This window comes from Lichenostomus cassidix, chromosome 20 (genome assembly GCF_008360975.1).
Source record: "Lichenostomus cassidix isolate B80296 chromosome 20, HeHo_3.0, whole genome shotgun sequence".
NCBI classification, from domain to species: Eukaryota; Metazoa; Chordata; class Aves; order Passeriformes; family Meliphagidae; genus Lichenostomus; species Lichenostomus cassidix.
In genome coordinates, this window is record NC_139500.1 from 12,548,380 (window position 1) to 12,562,173 (window position 13,794).

The 13,794-nt window shown below is 46.0% G+C and overlaps 1 protein-coding gene across 1 annotated transcript; it reads right to left on the reverse strand.

Moving 5' to 3' along the window:
• Nucleotides 1–2,535: 2,535 nt before the first annotated feature.
• Nucleotides 2,536–12,594, reverse strand: EIF2S2 (eukaryotic translation initiation factor 2 subunit beta). The gene is made up of 9 exons (XM_085078915.1): nt 12,436–12,594; nt 8,093–8,276; nt 7,090–7,193; nt 5,979–6,114; nt 5,574–5,674; nt 5,021–5,169; nt 4,121–4,177; nt 3,632–3,717; nt 2,536–3,011 (listed from the first exon to the last, which is right to left on the reverse strand). The coding sequence occupies exons 1-9, from the start codon at nt 12,448–12,450 to the stop codon at nt 2,836–2,838; spliced, it is 1,008 nt and encodes a 335-aa protein (XP_084935041.1). The 5' UTR covers nt 12,451–12,594; the 3' UTR covers nt 2,536–2,835.
• Between the last annotated feature and the right edge of the window lie 1,200 nt (nt 12,595–13,794).

The window sequence follows — 13,794 nt, forward strand, 5'->3', positions numbered from 1 at the left end:
CACCCCCTGGAATTAGTGAGAAACCCTGTCCTGGTGGCAGCAGCTTTGAAAATCTGCTTTTTTACTCTCCTTGCAGACAACCCCAGGTGGCCCAGTGTCCCTGAGAAGCTGCCCCAGAGCTGACACAAAGCAGGGAGCTGGGGATGTGGTGGCCATGCCTGGAGGAGGACACTGCACAATGTCACACTCCTGGGACCAACCAGAAACTCTCAGCTCTCAAAGGAGACATTTCATAAATGCTCCTGTTACACCCGTTGTGGTTACAAAAAATGATTTAATTCCTGCTCTGACCAGAAGCTCCTGGCAAGAGAGTTTATTCTGATTTTCATGGCAGCCACCAGTGATTTCAGAACAGAAGCACAGGAGCCCCAGGTCAGCTGATCCCACTGCATTTGTGCTGAATCAGGGAATGAGATGTTCCCATTTCCCTGCTTACTTCTTTTGAATGTTCTGGGCTAGTTGTTTCATTTTCACTGCTGGGAAGGAGTAGCCCTGCATTGCTCTGATTACTTGGATCAGGTGGAGAACTGGGCAGGGCAGAAGCCATGGAGAAGAGCAGCCCAGCTGCTCACACAGGGAGAGTCCATCCTGCTCCCCAGTCTTCAGTACCTAAAACCTGGCTCCCACATCTCCACACTGCCAATTTTTGGCTCAGAGGAAAAAAAAACATGGAGAAACACAGCCCTGCCTCCAGATAGGTGTCTGCACACAGACCCAAGGCAACCACAGCTAGCACCTCCTCTGTTAAGAACTCTATCCTTAAGCTGCTTTCTCACAGCCAGCTCAAGTAAAAGCTCTTTTCTGCCTTTGAACACAACTGCACTTCAAACTTACATCAGCTTTGTAAGAGGCATTTGTGTTCATACAACACTTTTTGAATGTACACTGGAAGTTTTTTCTAAAATAAAACCCAACTAATATCTGCTCCTAGACAGACTTTTCCTGCGTTAGTGACGTTATTCCACAGCAAGATCTGAGCCTACAGCCCAAGATGGTGCACTCAAATCTCAGTCATTAAAAGCCTTCAGAATTTCATGCAGATTCAAAACACATCTCCAAGCTGGATCTATAAAACTCTCCTGCAAGCCAGAGCTCACAGGTGAGAGGTTGGAACAATTATTTATTCCTTTATTAACTTGGATCTTTGTGATCCAATTTCTCTACATCAAACTCTTCATTCAAAGCACTGAAATACAGCACCAGCTCAAGGTCACACTGTATTTTTAAAAGTATGTTAAAGGTATTTGACCCGGGGAAAAACAAGCATTTAAAAACAAAGTATCATTGTTCTTCAGCAATTTCAGGGCGTCCCACCGGCAAGTCACCAAAACAAAAAGGCAACTTGCACTTCTCCAATGTTTTACTCCCAACAGGAGACTTTTTGCTAGAGGAAGAAACAAGAATACAACAATGATGTTTACAAGAGGCACTGATCCTGGCTTTATTCACTTTAAGATACATCCAACATTGTTATAGCTCACTTGAAATTCAAAATGCTTTTAAGAAACCAACCATAAAACCTCAATTATTTCACCTTACAGCACTGTCAAAGTTTTCAAATAGCAAGTGAGTGACTTCCCAGCAATACTGTGCTCTGTGTTAACATACAAAGGTTAAAACTTAGTAGAAACTCTTCAAGTTGTGGTGTTTGCTGTATTGCCTTCAGAAGGACCAGATCCTCTGGGGAGGAGGCTGCTCCCCTGACCCGCAGGGGTGGTGCCTGGGGGCTGAGCTGCTGCACCTTTCCCTCCCCCGGGACATTTTTGCAATCAAGTGACAACTGTCCCCACTTCTGAAGCCCAGGGGGAACTTCACTCCCTGTTTCATCTTTGTACTCCCCAGCTGGAACCATTTCTACACAAAACCCAGTGAGGACAGCTCTGGGTGTCCCTCAAGGTCACTGACACTGCCAGCAGAGGAAGGGCATGGGAAGATCCTGAAGCAAAAAGTGTTAATTTGGAACCCAAATTACTTGGCAGTGTCCCCTGCAAATTCAAGATTTATAGAAGACTGTGTTGCAGCCATCATACAATGACATTTAGACCTACTTTTTTGTTTTTTGCTGCATTTAGATTCCTTTTAAAGTGATGAAGAGTGCAGGACTTCAGAAATATAAACGCTTCTCTATTAGAAATTGTAAAATTTAGTACTCTGACACTAAGAAAACTTACAGTACAGTTTATTGATTCTGTGTTAAGACTCAGCATCAATCTGGTGTGTGAACTCTCTCAGAGCTATTTTTGCCTAATTAAGCAGTACCAGCATGCCCTGACCCCCCTGTGTGTGCACAATGCACCTATGGCTGTAACAGGGCTCACGTTGGCCTGTCAGCCCTGGGACTCTGTGACTGCTTTCTCTGCTTCATGACAGCATAACTAAAATAAGCTTGTTATGTAAAAGCAAAATAACCTTTATCTTTTAACTTCATTCTGGGTCTTGGACATAGCTCAGTGACATGATCTGCAGAACAACACACCAACCATTCCCACCAGTGTTGGAAGAGGAAACTGAAGGAAAAATCCAAATCCAAGACACTCACTGTTATAGTATCTTTAATTTATCTTGTGTTTTACAGAAGTCTGAACGGATTAAAAAGCACCTCCTTTCCCACCACGCTCCTTACAGTTGGTAAAATATATTCAATGAGCAAAATGTATGTGAACAGCTTGAGGATCTGCATCTTGCAAGGATTTCACAGACCAATCAATCAAAAGCCAAATTTCATGTCGTTTTTACAACCTCGCTTTAATACAATGGTAAATCCACTCCGATTGTGAACCTGTCCAGTCCCATCTCCCCAGAACACTTTGCCAACTCCAGCGTTGGTTAGCAAACCTAGTTAGCTTTGGCACGGAGCTGTGCTCTCTTGCCTGTGACAGCCTGGAAGCCTGTTTTGATGCTGGCCACGGAGCAGCGGGAGTGGCAGGTCTCGCACTGCAGGAAGTATAACCTGGTGTCCTTCTGCAGGATGGTGTCGGGGGAGCGGCACGTGTGACAAGTGACATACTCCTCTGCAGGGAAGGAACGGGGCAGTTAATCAGGCAGCAGCAGCTGGCAAACAGCTGCCTTGAAAAGCTGCTCAAACACACCTACTAACTCAGAGTGGCTCATTATGGAAACCTAAAAATTGTCCTTGGTTAATGAAGAGGAGGTTTTGTGTGGTACATCATGCACTGACACAGGTATTTTAAAATTAATAACCAGTACAGGCTTCCCACTGATGTTCCCTGGTGACATTCAGCAGCTCTGATACTGACACAGCACTAAAGCAGGAGTTTTGTGACACAGAATCTGTGAGCCCTCTGACCAGCAATGACACACACACACTGTATCTGTCCATCCATGGGCACTACAGACTTCAGAACTAACAATTACTGTTGTTTTCCATAGTCCTCATCAAAGCCAAGAAATGGAACTAAGCACTTCTCAAATGCTCTTACTGTTTTCCTTGGCATGCTTTAATGCAGAACCAAGTGCAGCCCCTGTGGTCTAACCATGCTAGAACCACCTGCATTTGCATTATTCCATGACAAAGGGAAGTTGTGGCTCCTCAGCCTTCTCCATGGTGGGCACACACATGGGCCACGAGGGCCTGAGAGAAATCTGTAGTGGAAAAGGGAGTTCTACTTACTGATATATCTTCTCAAGACATTTTCTATCTGTTTTTGCTGGAATCTTCCTTTGATTACCAGTTGGTTGTTACCATCTATTGAACCACTAATTGAAAAGAGAAAATTAATTATTTGATTGGCAGGTGTGAAGCATTAAAACAAGTCAGGAATATGAAGCAAGATAATGATGTGCTCTTCAAGATAAGAGCAAGCCAAAATTGCTTTGTGGGGAAAAACATCCAAAATTCTGAGGTATTTAGAGCTACCTTTTATAAGAAGTTTTGACCAGGCATACCCTGAGCTGTTTAGCCCATAAGACCATTCCCTAGGAGTTGGAGTGTCCCACTGTACCTCCTCACTAAAATGTTCCCTCTTCAATCACCCAGCACAGCAGTGAAGTGCAGGGAACAAAAGCCTCATGCTCCAGCACATGGATACAGATCCAACCCCCTAAATTTTATATTTGATCAATATCAACCCTAAGCACACCCACAGCCCAGCAGCCTTACCTTGTACCCAATTCTGCCAACAAAAATGCCAGGAGATGTTTTGGCTGACGATGTAATCTAAAAATAAAGTAAGGAAATGTTTAACCTTCCCCCTTTCAGAGAAATTTGGTGTTTATACAGGACTGGCAGGTTACATCCAACTAAAGTTAGAAAGTTGGAAAGTGTGCAGTGCCAGAGGGTCTACACCAAAGAGCACACACAGACAACGACTGAGGACACAAGAAACCTCACACAAGAAGAGTCCACACAAAAAAAACTCCCATCATCCCCACAAAATCAAACTTGCAATTACAGCAACTATTGAAAAGAAGTTTTCTATTTGAGATTCTTCATTCTTACTGTCCCATCCCCTGATAAAAGGGCTAGTAACTACCTTTAAAAGCTTCCCTTATTGCACCACCCAGACCCTCAGCAGGGTTTCATGATCCCAAACACAACTGCATTCCCAGAAGTGCTGGCAAAGAACAGAGCTGCCTTCACAAAACATAATTAATAACAGAAAACTGCAGAAAACAGTGGGAAAACTCTACTGCAGTCCACACCATTTACCAAGAGAACAGTGTTTGTAGTCAGCTCAAATTAGAAAGAACTTTTCCCACCCTTCTCCTCAAGGCTTGCACATAAGTATCACTGGTGACCTGACTTGATAGAAGCCAATGAACTCACCAAGTTTCAGCCCAAGAGCCTATGTACCACTTTCGTAATTTAAGTATAAGATTAGAAATTATCTCAATAAATCATTTTCAGAAATATCTTCTCACAGAGAAATGTAATGAGCTCTCTGACTGAAATAGCTTCTGGTTTGCCACAGTCACTTGCCAGAAAACACTGCCTTCAACACAGGAGCACAGAGCAGTGCATCCATCTGCTGCTCCTGGGAAATCCAAAGAGGACACTTACAATTTGCAGATATCTGTGAAGTTGACAAAAGATGTTTTCTTGGTCCCTACTCTCACAACCTGTGGGGGCTTCATGACAAATTTCCGCTTCTCTCCAGCCACCATGTCTGGGTTCTTTTCCCGCATGATGTTAAAAACTCTATTGAGCAACTGCAAAAGAAGGGATGCACACCCACGTGAGTATTTTCCATTTCTCAAAGTACCTCACTTCTAAAAACCACCTCAAACAGCATTCACAGTGAGTATCAGACTGACTGTCCAAGAGCATTTCCCTACCTGCTTCAGAACACACTTGAAAGGTTCTGATAAATGCAAAATCCCAACACTGTTTCCCCAAAGTTTCTTCTGCCCATGGCAGAGGTGTTTGAACTATGACCAATATTGCCCCTTATGAATATTAACTGTGACAGAAGACATGCTCTGTCAGCTTTCTGCTCATGAGCTTCTGACTACAAGTTTTTTAATTTGTAGTTAGAAATAGGAAATCTGAGCATAAGGCTCTACTGAAGCAGATGAACATGGAAAATATGTTTTAAAAGTCTCTCAAACATTACCTCGTCATATGTGTAGTCCCTTTCTGAGCCTGCCCACGCAGGTCCTGACTGAAGGCTAAAAGAAATTCCATCATCTTTTTTGCTATCTTCATCCTCAAATGCTGTAAAGAAAGTTTTTGGGGATTCATTAAGAAACATTCTTTAACCTCAAGCTTACAGCCTCTGGAATGTAGATAGAAGATTCCACCACGATGTGGACTCAAGTTTTCTCTGTCTACAAGGGGACACCAGCATTTATGGGACATTTATACAGTGCTTTCATAGAACTTCTTTCTGATAAACATCACGATAAAGGCAATAAAGTGAATTTTGGAACACCAAAGGCACCTGAACAGAACTTATTTCACATATAAGATGGACTACATTTCACTTTCAACATCTCACTGAGCTAGGCTATACTTCTACCTTCATCCTTCTCCATTATCTCATCTTCATCTGGAAACTTCACATTCTTCTTTTTCTTCTTTTTATTACCCAGCATGAAATCAAGGTCATCTTCAGGTTCTACTGTCTCTGGCACATCTCCTTCAATTTTCAATTCCTGCAAAGAAGTAAGACTGGAGTTTATCCAGTGTTAAACTCAGACTTCCATCGCACAGCATTAGAAACAAAACCAGTTGCACACTACAGAGGTGAATACTGGTAATATCCACCACAGCCCTGAAACACAACAGGTGAGAATGGAATTCTAGCATGTTCAAGAGAGCCCTGCACTGCTGCCATGAGTAGGGCCAGATGTGTACCTTCTGGCTAGCAAGGAACAAGGTCAGACTACACTTAAAGGCAGCAGCAATCTGAAGGCAGGAGGGAACAAAACACCCTTCATGGCAGGCAGGAAGGGAAAGCAAAGCTTTCCAATTTTCAAAAATTCCTAATTTGTTATCACTGCTCTGCACACTGAAAGAACACAGAGCAAGTATTTTGTTTTCTGGGGTAGATCAGAGGAACATTTTCATCCCCAAAAGTCAGAATCTGAAGAGGAGGTTTATACACAACATAACATTTCTCTGTCCCCTTGCTCTCTGGGCTTGCCAGTTACACTGACATGTGATACAAAAACACTACTTGGAATAAAACTTGAGAAGAGTAAAAATATCTTGTACACCTTCTGGAACACAGCATAGTAGCCAACCCTTTCTAAAGAAAACACCAGAGTGAAAACAGATTTCTTGGCAGATATGTGCACTTTATTTGAAGGGCTGGCCTTTAGAGGACCGTTCTGTGTGTGGCTTCTGACATCCAGTTACCTCTCTAACCCCAAAGACGGTTAACCTTGAGGCTAATCAACCCTTCCTACAGACTGCAGAATTATTTGCTCATTGTGCAGAACAAGCAAGTTTTTTACTTCTGGACAAGAAGCCTGGGCAGGAGCATTATGTTCATCAGAACATGCCATGTGTGAAGGACACGTAAAGTTGAATTATGAACACAACGACAGACGTGAAACAACTCCTGCACTGCCAATCCCAAAAAAATGAAAGGAAGAGAATTTTTAGCCATAGTCATGTGAACAAACCTTTACACCTTCTTCTGCTTCATCTATATCAAATATCTTTTTTGTTTTTTTCTTCTTTTTCTTTTGATTGAAGAAGTTTAGATCATCCAAGTCATCTGTTGTATCTAAAAAACAAAGGATTGACAAAAGAAGTGCAACTGTAAAAACAGTTCAGACATTAAGGTTTCTAATTTACATTCAAATCTTTAAAACATTACAGTAAGACATGAGCAACAATCTGTAAGCCCTGCAGATACCCTTCAGGTTTTGAAGGGATCATTCCCCTCTATCCCCAAATACTGTTTTAGTTTCTGCATCTTCTGTGTCTTTTGACTCTTTAAATGTTTAATCCTTCTTTCTGCTGTACAAGATAAATTAGTTACTTTTGCCATTAGAGATGCTTAGAGAAAAAATGAGAGGTGTAGGAGGAAGGTACAGTTTCTTTACTGTACAGCAGGAGCCAATTTCATCAACAAACTGGATTTAAGTTAATGGCACTCTCTGAATTAGGTAATCTTGAAATGACATTGGCCTCAATTTCAAATGCAAGGTTTTATACACAATCACACATTTATTTCCTGAAAGATTCCAAAGAACACTCTGGTTATCACATTGAGAATTGGCCAAAAAATAGAAACTCCTTAAACCTTGTTTCTGTTATACACACTATTGCATGATTGTTCAAAGGAAAAAGAGCCACAATTGTGGAATTACTGCAACAACTGCACGTGGAAGATTTAAAACTTCGCACTATTTTAGAGAGTCTCTTTCACTGCCTCACACAAAGAACTGTTTGAGTCAGAAAAATGGAAATTACATAAGCCCCTGGGAGGTTGGTGATGTCTGTGAACATGATTCCAAGCAGGAGGGCAATCTGCCCTCCAAACAGGCAGCAGAGATTACTCACAAATCTCTGAACAAACCAGGGCTCTGGCATTATACTGTGGGATGCTAAATTCCTGCAATGAGCCTCGCAGTCTCAAAACACCACCTTTGAGAATTTATCTCCACGGATTCACTTTACCTTTCTTCCTGCTGTCTTCTTCATCTGCTTCAACATCTTTGTCTTCTGTTGGCTCTGGTTCAACTTCCTTAGTTTCTGATTGCTGAGTCTCTTCTGTTTGTGTGTCTCCTCCTCCTTCCTCATCCAGCATGAAGGGCTTCTTCTTTTTCTTCTTCTTCTTGCTCATAGTAGGGTCGAAAATCATCTGCAAAAGTCGAGAGTTCCTTAGCAGCTCAATAATCACCCCCCATTTAATATTTATAACACCTTTCCCAAACTGTTCCTTGGCTTCAGTCTCAACTGTATCAATTACAAGGGAAAACTGATTCAGAATTTACAGTTTCTGCTACTTTTCCTATAGTCCAAGTTTCCTGCCACCTATTTATTAGTGCAGCTGAAAACATGTTACAGCTGTGACTCTGACAGAGTGGCTACCATCTCTATTTTATGAAAATTATGGACTCTAGTTTTGTAGTAATACAGCATCAGAAGAAAATTCAACCACCAAAGCACACCATAGGATCCCACATCACTTCTGCTTGTGAGACACATTATTTCCCAGATGTATTAAAGGCAAGATTTGCCAGCAACTCTCTTGACAAGAACACTCTGGTCTAGGGGGAAACCAAGAAGGGGTTGGTGATACAGCAAGACCTGCATCAGCTCTCAACACTGTGAAATGGCAAAGGTCTCATCCTTTTCTCTTCCCAGACACCAAGTGATTAAAAGCTGTTAATGAGCTCTTTAGCCAGCAAAGCAGCTTAATTCACCTTGTCTGACTGTGAAGAAGGCACTAACCCCAGACTCACTTTTAACCTATTCATCATCTGCAGACCTGAGGGCTTTTTCCAACACACTAATGCCTTACTTGTTCCACTTCAGACACAAGCTGGCATCCAGTTATTGGGCAGTTCTGTTACATTCTTGCCTGTATTGTCACACCATAGCTTATACTAAATACAACAATTTTACACACTTAATGAGACTTTCTCCAATGTTTCTTATCCAGGAATGGAAGTGTTCTCACAGTTACAATTCACCATCATGAACACCCACACTCAGGGAAGGGCCAGAACTTCACCAAGGAGCAGTTCTCCAACTTCTTGTTCAGTTACACCTGAAGCCTGGTGGTTTCCCTCCCCAGGCTTCTTTCCTTGCACTTCTCCTACATGTGCTATTCTTGTGATATTCTTCCAACTTTCTGGAATGTTCACATTTCATAAAGGCTCTGCTGAAGGCAGCAAACTGTTCATATGGGTGTCTGAACCACAACACCCCAAAAGCCTTCACATATGTGGGACAGCAAGACTTTCAAACTGCTGAAGTGTGTCTTTGGTTGCACACGCTGTGCTGGAATGATCTTCAAAAGAGTTCTGCCAGAGGGCTTTCCTCTGTTGCTTCCTTAGATAGGGGTGTGAATCATGCTCCTGTAATTCACAGAAATCACAGTATGCCCAACTGGTTACACATCTGCTTCCTCCTGGACCTCCCCAGCCTGCTGGGAGAGCAGGAAAGCTGCCTGCATGGGTACAGTCCTCAGCCTTGGGAACAAGCACAAGTGGTTGACTCATTTCCATGAAGATGCTCTGCAAGGCTCTGAAGAGGTTTTGATTTTCTCAAGTGAAACGAATCTAAGATCATGCCTTGATCAGATGTAACGGTTTGTAAGAAGGAACCAGCCCACCCACTCCAAATCACTATTTTTGTGAAGGAAAAGGCATCTGAACCACCATAAAAGATCTCTTGTGTCTACAGAGACAGAGTGTCCAAAGCCTAACCACACTGAACTGAACACACCAAGACAGCTCCTGGATGCAGATTGGTTTTCAGCATTAAATCCAGGTGGCCTTGAGCAGGGCCACCCCAGCCAGGCAGGGCAAGCCTGGCTTCTGCACACCCTCACCTACTCAGAACATCCTGAGGAGAAGAAGGCCTAAGCCTGAAATAATTTGTGCACCAAGGGCTTTGACAAGCACTAAGCAGGAGCCTTAGACCACATTTGCTTTAACAAGTGATGACGTAAATGAAGCAGCCTGATAACCCAGCTGTTTGTGCTCTGGATTTCTGAGGTAGGTGTTTCCAAACTTTCTTTATTCCTTTTCTCTGCTCACCACGTTGGCTTAGTCCAAACTTTAAGATACCATTTAAGTGCTGACAAACTACAAAGTCGCTGGTTTTCTACTGAAGAAACTGTAGCCCTCAGTCCAAACACACCAAACCTGGATGCTTTTCCTGTGTGAAAAAAGTTGTAGATTCCTGTCCTGTTTCTGCTCTCCCAGCCGAATTCCCATATGGAGTTTTCTCCTCTGTAGACCACATGGTTCCCTCTCACATCCATCTCCATATACCTGCTCCCTACTTCAAGTGCCTACAGAGTCAAATCCTACCTCACAGAAGGTGAGCAAGTGAAAGGGGAGGATCAAAGTTTCACAGACCAAATGCTACTCAAGACTGGAGCCAATGAGCCTCTGAACTGCTCTGACAGTGGCAAATGGCAGGGATTCCAACAGAAGTCACAAATAAATCCCATTTCCTTAGTCTGAATAAACACAGGCAGGAATAGGAAGCAGCCATCACCCCTGCCCTGATCAAGGTAATTCAGGTACACTGACTTATGTCTATGATGAGGTGTAAAATTCTTAAGACAAATCAGCACCTAAATTTTCTGGCTGCTCAAAACACATCACTCTCTAATATTCTTGCCTGGAACTTCACAAAACTGCAGGATACAAGTAAGTTTTAGATGTCCAGTGGGATCATGTACCTTGCAGAACTTTTAATGAGTCAAACTGACATTAACAGACCCCTCACAAACCAGGCCTGTGCTGCCCCTGCTATGCTCCAGCTCTGGATAACACTCAGGGATGTTCCCACCAAGTTTCATTCATACACAGATCTGAGAATTTTAAGCTACAGTTCAACACAACAAAGTCCTTACCATCTATACCAGTTTCCAGTGTTAACTTGTCTTCACATGTCTTCACCCTCCTCAACTTCATGGGCTTTAAAAAGTTTCACCAACTTAACATCAACATCAAAGTATTTGGCTCCCAGCAACCAGAGACAGAGAAGTTCTGAAAGGCACCTGCACTCACATTAACACCACACAAGCTGAAGAACAGTGACAGCTCAACCGTGTTATCTGCCTTCATCTTTACTCTCTGTCACTCTGCCACATAAAGCAACCCAGAGATGGAATTTCACTACAGATCCCAGGAATCACGTCCATGTCAAATTGATCCACTATGCAAGAAAGCCAGTTTTACTGACACAAACTAAATCCAGACCAGGACACTCCATGAAGTGCTCCACGGCCGTGTGATCACCTGAGTCAGACAGTACCTGATGCAAGCATTCCTGAGCGCAGAGAACAGCCCAGACATTGGAACTGCAGCTCCCATGACACATTTAGGCACAAAAATGCAACGTACTCATTCTAGATGTTAAAGCAGCTGAGTAAGTCAGTCACAGCAACCACTAAAATAAGTCGTAATTACACCAGCTCTCTTTTATGACGTAAGACAAGCCTGTCTGCAAGGCTTGAGTGATCACTTTGCTCAGAAGGAAACAAGACACACAGGTATTTTAAATAACACCAGGGAGAAGATACAAGGCCAGAAGCAGCAATCTCCTGGATCCAGCCAGGGCAGCTTCCCACGGGCTACACGAGGCTGATAAGCACCTCACACATGGAAAACTTTCCTCTTCCCCATGAGAGCAATGGCAATGAGGCCAGTAAAGCTGCCAACACACGGCATTTACAACAACTGAAAAATTTCTCACAAGGATGTAACAACTTCCCTGGAAGTGTGCCTAGACAAACACCATCAGATCCGGAAAACGTGAAGTTAGTATTTGTTCAGATGTTGCTGTTGGGCTCTAAGGGTTAAAACCCAAGATATTAAAGCTCCAGAAAGCGAGTGTTAACTGCCTAAACGATGCGTTTCGCTCAAGAGCGCAGAACACGATGGAGAAGCGGTGGTGGGGCCATCTGCCTCCCTCTCCTCCGGCTTCCCCGTGCCAGGGCGGCCGCCGACAGCACGCCGAGAGCTCCGGGGGAGCTCCAGGCCTTCCCAACACTCGCGGCTCCAGCACACACCCGCGGGCCCGGCGAGGCACCGGACAAGGCGCCGGCCCCGCGCCCGGCCCGGCCTCCGCCCCGCGCGGTGCCTCAGCCCCGGCCCCGCGGGACCCCCGCCCGCCCCGGCCCCGGCCCCTGCCCCTGCCCCAGCCCCGGCCCCGCGCAGGGCGGAGGCCGCGCTCGCCGCAGGCCTCAGGCCCGGCGCCCACATGGCGGCGGCCCCGGCGCGGCGCAGCCCCCGGGCGCGGCTCTCCCGCGGATGGCGGCGGCCGGCGGGTCTCACCTCGTCGCCGGACATGTCGGCGGCCGGGCGGGGCCGCGGGCCGGAGCAGCCGGGGTCGGTCGGTGCCGCGGGGTCACTCCGTGCTCGGCTCTTGCATCAGCGCCGCGCGCCCGCTCCGCCCCGCGCCTGCGCGCGCCCGCCGCGCCGCCTCGCGCGACTTGCGGCCTTCCCGCGCTGCGCACGCGCCGGGCGGCGGCGGGAGCGCCGAGGGCAGCGGGGGTGGGGAGCTGGTGCCGGCTCCGCGCAGCCCCGCGATCCCGGCGCCGCCCGGGCTGGAAAGGAGCACTCTGCGGCGTCTGGTCCAAACTCCCAGCTCCGGCAGGGCCTTCCCAGAGCATATCGTGCGGGATTGCGTCCAGACGATTCTGGAATCTCTCCAGCGAGGGACACTCCACACCCTGCCTGGGCAGTCTGTTCAGGGCTCTGTTCAGTCACTGCACAGGACAGAAGCTCTTCCTTATGTTCAGGTGAAACTTCCGGGCATCTGTTCCTGCCCGTTCGTCTTGTGCCTTTGTTGGTCCCCCGGAGCAGAGCCTGGCCCTGCTCTGAGCTCCCTGCTCCCAGGGACACCCAGGGCTGAGGTTCCCTCTCAGCTGGGCTCCTCTTGAGGCTGAGCAGCCCCAGCTCCCCCAGCCTTTCCTCATCAGGAAGATGCTCCAATCCCTTCATCAGCTCTGCAGCCTCTGCTGGCCCTGCTCCAAGAGCTTCATGTTTCTCCTGTCCTGAAGAGCCCAGACCTGGACACTGCATTCCAGATGTGCCTCACTGGGCTGGATCAGGAGCAGAGGGGCAGGATCACTCCCTGACCTGCTGGCAGTGCTGTTCCCAGTGCTTTCCAGGATCCCAGTAGGCACCTTGGTCACAAAGACACACTGCTGGCTCACAGAGAGTTTCTTGTCCACCAGGACTCCCGAGTCCTTCTCCACAAAGCTGCTGTCCCCATCCTGTGCAGGTGCCTGGGACTGTTCCTCCCCAGCTGCAGGACCCTGCGTTGGCCCTTGCTGCATTTCAGAAGCTTCCTCTCTGTCCATCTCTCCAACCTGCCGAGGTGCCCTTGAAGGGCTGCACAGAGAACTTGCTGGGGAGGCATTGACTCCCTCATCCAAGTCATTGATGAAGAAGTTCAACAATAGCGGGTCCAGGAGTGAACCTTCGGGGACACCACTGATGACAAGCCTCCAACTGTGCCACTGTTCTCTCTGGCCAGCTTGGTGCTGGGATGTTTGCTTTCCCATGTGAATCTCCCTTTGCTGGCTCTGAACAGAGATTTTCACCATATTTTAGAAGTGAGCCCTTGGTGTCTCTGATGGGACATGCCGTTGTAAATACCCCATTGTCAGAACATCAAGGGCTTTTATG